The 8226-nt window shown below is 35.2% G+C and overlaps 1 protein-coding gene across 1 annotated transcript; it reads right to left on the bottom strand.

Moving 5' to 3' along the window:
- Window positions 1-6404: 6404 nt before the first annotated feature.
- Window positions 6405-7846, bottom strand: LOC118482716. Its single transcript, XM_035978347.1, has 2 exons — window positions 7132-7846; window positions 6405-6517 (listed from the first exon to the last, which is right to left on the bottom strand). Exons 1-2 carry the CDS (start codon window positions 7844-7846, stop codon window positions 6405-6407), a joined length of 828 nt encoding a protein of 275 aa, XP_035834240.1.
- Window positions 7847-8226: the final 380 nt, after the last annotated feature.

The following is an 8226-nucleotide window of genomic DNA, read 5'->3' on the forward strand; positions in this document are numbered from 1 at the left end:
ACCTTTCATGAGCTATTTCTAGTCTATCAACTAACTAGGTTAAAAGTTTCTAGTTAGTAAACTCCCGTTTATTTATAATTTATAATTTTAACATAAAGCTTTATATTTTCGGGGTGTTACAGCATAAATGGTAATGTAGATGACATGCAATCAGTTTGATCATAAAAAATAACTTATAATGAATATAAGAATGTGTTTTATCATAATCAACTCGACAATCTTTAGTATAAACACGAATCGGAACCGAAAGTCTTGTAAAACGACTTTTTCGTTGACTCTCGATTCGGATCCGTGCATGCATGTTTGAGATCTGTATTAGAGTTTATTTTTGACCATTTTTATTTTAGTTTAACTCTCTGGAATTTTTGCAACTTGAGTCTATGCTTAACCGATTCATTTGCATGTTTCCGATTTATGCTCAAAGTTGACTATTTTGCCCTTTTTGATATAAAACGTGATTTTTGGAAAAGTGAAAGAGTAGAAATCTTTATTTCTAATTTATAAACTTGCACCGAAAATTTGAGATCAGTTGGTGGTCCAGATTTTGAGTTATGGCCGATAGCGTAAAACTATATCTTTATGTTAAATAAACGGCGCATTTAGCGTATAGTCTAATTAAGGCCACTTTTTGATATAAAACTTTTTACCCACTGATGTTATATAATATTTTGGGATTTTTGAAGATTTTTATTTAATTTTTGGCTGATCGTATCATAGGTCGCTAAGTCGATTCGGTTAGTGCCGGTTTTGACCGTTTAAGCCATAAAATGAGTTTTATACGCCCTTTTGACCCCAAACCTTTTTCTACTGATTATATTTGTTAAATAAATTATTTTGAGCATTCTGGAAATATAAAAATCTCAGCTTTCTTTTAAAAACCCGGAAACGGCTCTAAATCGCATTTTTAAGCGTTTTTAGCGCATAGTAAGCGTTATACTAATATTAAACATATAAGGCTCATACCTACTGATGAATTTAGCATATTTTCATATAATAACAGTAAGTATAAGTTTTTGAACTCAGATTTCCAGTTTTGACATTTTTAGCCCTTGTGAAATTACTAAAATACCCCTACGGTGTATAGTTTGATTTTAAATGATAAGTTTGGTATATGGGTCATACCCTACTGTTATAATATGCCAAATTAAGTATATGTATTGTATAAATCAAACCCGAAACCCAGATTTCCAATTTAACTCTTTTATAACATTTTAAATGACCAAAATGCCCTTCTAAGGCATAAATTGAGTTTAAAATTATTCGGGGCATAATAGAACATAACTTGCTGATATTATATCATATTTAAAGCATATTATCTCAGGGAACTTGCATATGACTCTTTTGCCTACCCGTAACGCCCTTTTAGCGTTCGGTTCGGTTTATGTAACTAGTTTGCGTAAATTGACCGAAACGGGTCAAACGTTGTCATTTTTATCTCAAAATCCAGAATGTATTTAGTATACCCATATTATACAAGTATTCAAACTTGTCGGGTCTAAATCACATTCTATCCGGTCTTCGCTTAATCGTGCGCTTGAACCGTATCGTCCTTAAAACTAACCGGTCTAAGCTTAGGCTTAAATAAAGATCCGTTAGGAATCTAATAGATTATTATAAACCTTTGTTCCAGAATAGGAGGCCCGGTAAAAGCTATCTACACTTACCAATTGTGATTCATACTTACTCAGGTAAATACATTTTGACTTATTTTCCCTATACGGGCTTGGGGTACGGTATATAGAATACCGCGTGATCGAGCGTTCAAATCTTGCACCCTTGGGTATACAATTGGAATAGTTTGTCCGGCTCGTTTAAACAGTCTTGTTTTACTTTAAGCATTTGGGGGGTTATTGACCGTGTCCCGGATATCCTTGGCATTATCTTACGAGATGGCCACGACCTGAGCATGGGGTGTAGGCGTACACTCGTCATGTATAACTCATTAATGTGGTGTGTCAATTAATCTTTAACCCGGACAAGATCCCGGGCTACCGAACATACGAGTAGCATGTAATTCGTTCACAAGTTTATATTGCATAATTATCCCAAGTTAATAAAAATATTTATGCCATGTGCATTTAAATCAATTTTCAAATCTTTTTCAAAATGAGTCAGTTAATTTGTATTTACCAGTGTAAACTGACGTATTTTCCCAAAAGGTTAAGTGCAGGTACTATACGTACTAGGCTGGCTGTTTCCTAAAGAGCGTGCACAATAGTCTCGCAAGCTCGGACGACAATAAACTGTTGAACAATTTATCTTATTTTATTTGATCCGCCTGTGGATCCGTTTCAACTACTTGTGATATTTATTATTACATTTTAATTAAAGTTGAAATGAATCTATTTCTGCTTCCGCTGTGCATTATTATATTGTGTTGTTTGTCTATGACGATGCCAACTACGTCACTGTACCCCACACCGGGCCCACCGGTGACACGTGGAGATCGGGGTGTGACAGTTAAGGAGGGAGTATTGTTACGTTATTTATTTATGTTTTTAGTATCTAAACTTTGATTTCTAGTTTGAGGGTATTTTTGTTATTTTCTATTATGCAAGGGGTATGATTGTAACTTGCATATCTATTTATGTTAAACGTATGAAGGAATAATGCAGCAGATTTGGTGAATTATCTTTCTCTTTAGCTTCTTCTCCTCTAAATGTGTTCTAACCCTATCAATTTAAAGCCCAAATGAGTTCATGTTGAGAAGAGTAAATTTTCTTCACATACATACTACTAGAGATGGGCAAATCGGATTTTTTGTATACCCAGAACCGGTTTCTACCCGTACCCGGTTCTTGACTGAGTTTGACTGGACCCGATTCTTCTAGGACCCGGTTCCGGTTAGTACCCGGTTTCAAACCAAAATTACCGAAACTGTTCGTAACCGGTCCGGGTAAGTTGTAACCGGTTCCTCGGAGGAACCGGTTCCTCCGGGTATCTTCCAGAAAAAGCTGCAATAAAGCTGCCAGAATCAATTCCTAACGGCTTTATATCCGTTGGAATCGATTAATTGTCATTAAAACTTTGAAATCGGTTTCTAGTATTTATAAGAACATCACCTTCAACCAAAACTTAGTCCCACTCAAATCGGTTTCACCCTACAAGTTACAACTAACATCTGTTATGGCATGCAACGACAAAGTGGTGATGGTTTTGGAAACCAAAAAAACCCCCAAGTTTAGAAGCACTTTGCTGTGCCTGATGTCTGATAGCCATGAAATGACACGTTGCAAAGGTTGTGGGAAGTTCATGAAGGCTATGGCGAACTCGACCCTCAGAAAACACACCGACATTCATTGTCCGGTGACAAAGGCTGCGGCGAAGAAAAGTGAAGGCGGCGAATCATCTAGAACTGGTTCTTCGAAGGTTTAGTGTGTTTATGTGATGTTGGTTTGATTGTGTTTTATGTGTTTTGTGTTTAGGTATGATGTTTGGTTTTAATGTATGGTAGGTAGGTAGGTAATGTTTGGTTGTAATGTTTGGGTTTAACTTTTAAATTTTTAATGTATTTGGTTTCATTTAAATCCTGCCGGTTCTTTGTGTTTATAGAGGAACCGGTTCCTGGTAGGAATCGGGTAGGACCCTATTTTTTTACAAAATGTGGAACCGGGTACGAACCTACGGGTTTTTTGAACCCGGAATCGGTTCTTCTATACATCGGGTAGGAACTGGAACCGGTTCCAGGTAAGTTTTTCCGGATCAGATTTAGAACCGGGTATTATGTCCAGCTCTACATACTACTTCATTATTACATTATTAAGCCCAAATGATTATTAAGCCCAAATGAGTTCATTTTGAGAACAATAAATTTGTGAATATGGTTTTAATTTGAACGGGAACATAACGAAATCCAGATTTGCCAAATATTATTATTGAGTTTTCTAAATTTCATAAATGATCAAACCACAACAAATTATGAGACAAATATATTTTTAAAAACATAGCTATATATAATAGTTTGTAACTTTTTTTTGTTGAACGGCATAATAATTTGTAACTACTCGAGTCCAACCAGTTTATCATTTCTTTGGTAAATCTAAAACTTTGACCGGACTTGTTACGAATATAATAGAATTAATAGTGTGAGAAAATGGGCAACCAAGTTGTTTGGAATGTTTTTATTAAACCCATTTAAAAATATTAATTAAAAACCTACCCAAATTTCAAATTGTTTTATTATTATTAAAATTTCACAATTATAAATCCACATTACCGGAGATGAACAAATCGTACTGGGTACTGGTACCGGTATCAAATTTACCAAATCGAAACATTTTTGGACTGATTCAGTACCGACTTTAAACGTTTTCGGTACCAGTCCAGTACCGATACTTACCGGTTTTATCCTCAAATACCGGTTTTTACCGTTTTTTACCCTCAAATACTGGTATTTACCGGTTTTTACTCTCAAGTACCGGTACCGAACTGTACCATACCCGATATATTCGGCATCGTTACCGTAAATACTTTTGCAGATTTTCAGTACCGGTACCGTAACCATTTTAGGGGATTTTTGGTACCGGTTCAATACCGAGCTCATCCCTACACGTTACTATTTATGAACTTTGATTAGTGATTATTTTTTTAACTATATATGTTACAAAATAAATATAAAAAATTACTAAATAATGACCAAGTACTACAAACTAATTTGAATAATCTGGTTCAACATGTCGTTAAAAACTTTTTATGAATATTGTTTTATGATTAAATTTTAGGAATAATAGATTTTAATAATCTCAACTATTAGTCGTTGGTCGGCAACGGTCCCGACTTCAAAACTAACTAGTGGTGATCTCACAATTTTACATATTGTAAACCAATGGAACTTAATAACAAAACCTTATTTTTTGTCCCATTTTCCTTTTCTATTAGCAAAAGTCTATTGGTTTACAATATGTAAAAAAGTTTAACCATCACTGGTAATTTTTAAAATTGAAACCGTTACAGCCAACAGCTAATAATTGAGATTATTAATATCCATTATTCCTAAACTTTAATAGTGTTGAAGTTCAGAAACATTAAGAAATTACCTTAATGAAAAGCTCCATAAATTGAGCATTCTAACTAAAGATACAAAAGATAGTATATATGACATCTAACATTTATGCACATTTTTTCCCAATAATCATATTTCTTAAAGAATGTAGTTCTTTTCCGACTCTCTATATATACACATGCAACCCTAGTAACAATGTGCAACAGCAAAACACACACATAAACCACCCACCACCATGCAGAGATATCTACTCACCAAAACCTATCACCAGCATAGCAGTGGAGTTAATGGTCGATCCACCACCACCGCCACCAGGGCCGTCTATAAGGGGTGCAGGAGGTGTCTGCGATCGGGGCCCAAATCAATATTGGGCCCGAAAATTTTTTATAAATTATATATATATATATATATATATATATATATATATTTAAAAAATTCTAGATGTTTGTATAAATAAGGGCCTGCTTAAAGACCCAAAGTTTTTTAAATAAGGATCTGTTTAAAAGTTTTAAAAAATGGTCCAATTAACAAGCCCAAGTGACTAGTTTAAACAAAAATAGGGGCCTATTAGATCAGGGAAAGGAAACAAAATGTCGTAATATTTCATAATAATTATCTATTTCATAACAATTATCGTAGTATTATGGGTTTTTAGTATTTATATATTTGATTGAATGATTGATGAGTTTATATTATATGAAGATTTGCGAATAGGGCCTAAATTTTTTATCTCGAACAGAGCAAAAAAAAAATTTGTGATTTTTGGAGACGGCCCTGACCGCCACCATGCGCCGTCCATGATGGCATATATTTCCGGTCATTTCAAGGTTCCATGCAGGCTACTTTCGCATAAGTCTTTCACATGTTGGCAAACCCCACTAGTAGAAAAAAAACATCTTTCTTGAGGCGCGTCATAAAACAACTAGAAACATTATAACGGTAACTAGTTGGAAATACCCTAGTTCACGTATTACTAAGAACCACATTCAGGTATTAGAATCAGGTATTGAAAAACCGGGTTCGGGCACAAGTTTTACATAAAAAATGTGAACCCTATTCATCCCCACGGGGTAGGGTCGGATTTATAACCGAGTACACTATACCTGATTTAGAGTTTTTTTGGACGGGAAGCAATGTTTTCAGAACCGGACCGGAGGTCGACCCGGTCGCCTTATGGGGTCAAAGGTCCGACCGGTTCGACCGGATTAAAGAACCGGATTACGTCATAAATTATATAAAAATATATATAAAATATAGAAAAAATAGAAAAAATTCCAAATTTTTAAGAAACTAAAAACACAACCATTAGTCATCCAAAAACATACAAAAGTACCAAATCCAAGAACATAAAAAAGTACAAAATCAACAACAAATTAAAGTACCAATCCAACAACATACAAATCTACCAATCATCTTGCGAATCCGATTCATCATCATCGAGATCGCCATCACCATGATCAACATTAACAACAACATCAACTTGAACCACATTATCTTCTTCGTTGAATTCTCGGCCTAAAATTTAAAAAATGACAAATCTAAATAAATACTTTTTTAAAGTAAAAAATTATGCATCATCAATTTATCAAAAAGAAAATACTAACCTTCGGATAGTTGTGTTTGTTAATCAAGGTCAATTGGTAGTTCCTCCTCATCGAGCATATTTTCTAAATCATCATAGTTAAGCTCGGCTTCCTTCTCGTCTTCCACCACCCAAAATTCGTTTTTATCAATGCCTTGGTAATCAACCGGGTCATATGGCCTTTTGCTCTCATTTAGCCTAACAAGTTTAAATGTAAAATCTTTTATTCAATATCAAGAACTAATAATAAGTAAAGGGTGTGCTTGTATCATACCTATTTTGTAGACGTAAGTTGTAATGCACATACACAAGATCACTTAGCCTTTGATGCTCCAAGCGGTTCCTTCTTTTGGTGTGAATTCTCTCAAAAACACTCCAATTCCGTTCACATCCAGAAGAGGATGCGGTTTGACTTAAAATTCTTATGGCAAATTTTTGCAACGCCGGTACATCTCCACCACTCATCTAATCATACAATTAACATGAAAATATAATTTTGTTATAATATATAAAACTAATATCGTAAGTAAACATTAAGTAGACTTACCGGGACGCTCAAGCTCCACGGAATTCAAAGCAATAGATCGACCAAAAGTACCTACTTTATCCCGAAATTTTGCCAAGTGTGAAATAGTTATTTGCATACTATTATCTAAACTCGTTAACTTCTCAATCATATCAACCACCCCTACCCATGCCTTATCCTTTTCTTCACGATTATCTTTTTCATATTGAAATATCGGATTTAGCCAATAAGCTGCTGCATGAAGACTTTTGCGTAACATCTTATCCCAACGAGCATCAATAATATCAACATACCTCTTATAGTTACGTCTTTTCCTTTTAAACAACTCTTTGATTCCTTTCCTTATCCTAAGCATACCTTCATAAACGTAGCCTAATGAAGGCTTTTCATCGGAATCACAGATACGCAAAAGTCTCAAGATAGGAGTCATCACCTGAACCGTTATAAAACAATTATTCCAAAACTTCGGATCTAAGATAGTGTCTTTCACATCATTAGCTTTAGTCACTTTCAACATCTTTTTGAAATCAAGCGAGGTTACTAAAGCTTGCAAATCATGCTTATGATCATGTAAACTCTTCAATGCAATGAATGATGTGCCAAATCGGGTGGCCCCAGGACGGATAATTTCTGTCCAACCAGGTCTTTTTCTCAACCAATTTAGAAGCCACTTGTGGTTGTAGATGAAAACTGTAATCCGTGATGCAAGTTGTATCAAATTAGACACATCTTCCATTTCTCATACATCCTTCAAGATCAAATTTATACAGTGAGCCGCACAAGGAGACCAAGAAATCATTGGATATCTATCACATAATAATCTTCCCGATCGGCGGTTCGTTGTTGATAGCGATTATGGGGCTGAACCGGCCCGGAGAAGGTGACGGGTCCCGGCCGGACCGGTCCGACCGGCCGTCCCGGTCCGGTTTTCAGAACATTGGGTACAAGTCCATAATCTGCTTTTCTTTTTTACACCTCAATTTATAGTTAATACACTTATACGAGAAAGGGTGGGGACTGGGGGTTATACAGATATGTTGGGCTAAGGTAATCATTTTCTTTTCTTCTTTTTTTTTTCTCTTGTCAAGGCCCAAAACTAAAACAAGCCCAACTTGC

This window comes from Helianthus annuus, chromosome 10, assembly GCF_002127325.2.
Source record: "Helianthus annuus cultivar XRQ/B chromosome 10, HanXRQr2.0-SUNRISE, whole genome shotgun sequence".
In the NCBI taxonomy this organism is placed as follows: Eukaryota; Viridiplantae; Streptophyta; class Magnoliopsida; order Asterales; family Asteraceae; genus Helianthus; species Helianthus annuus.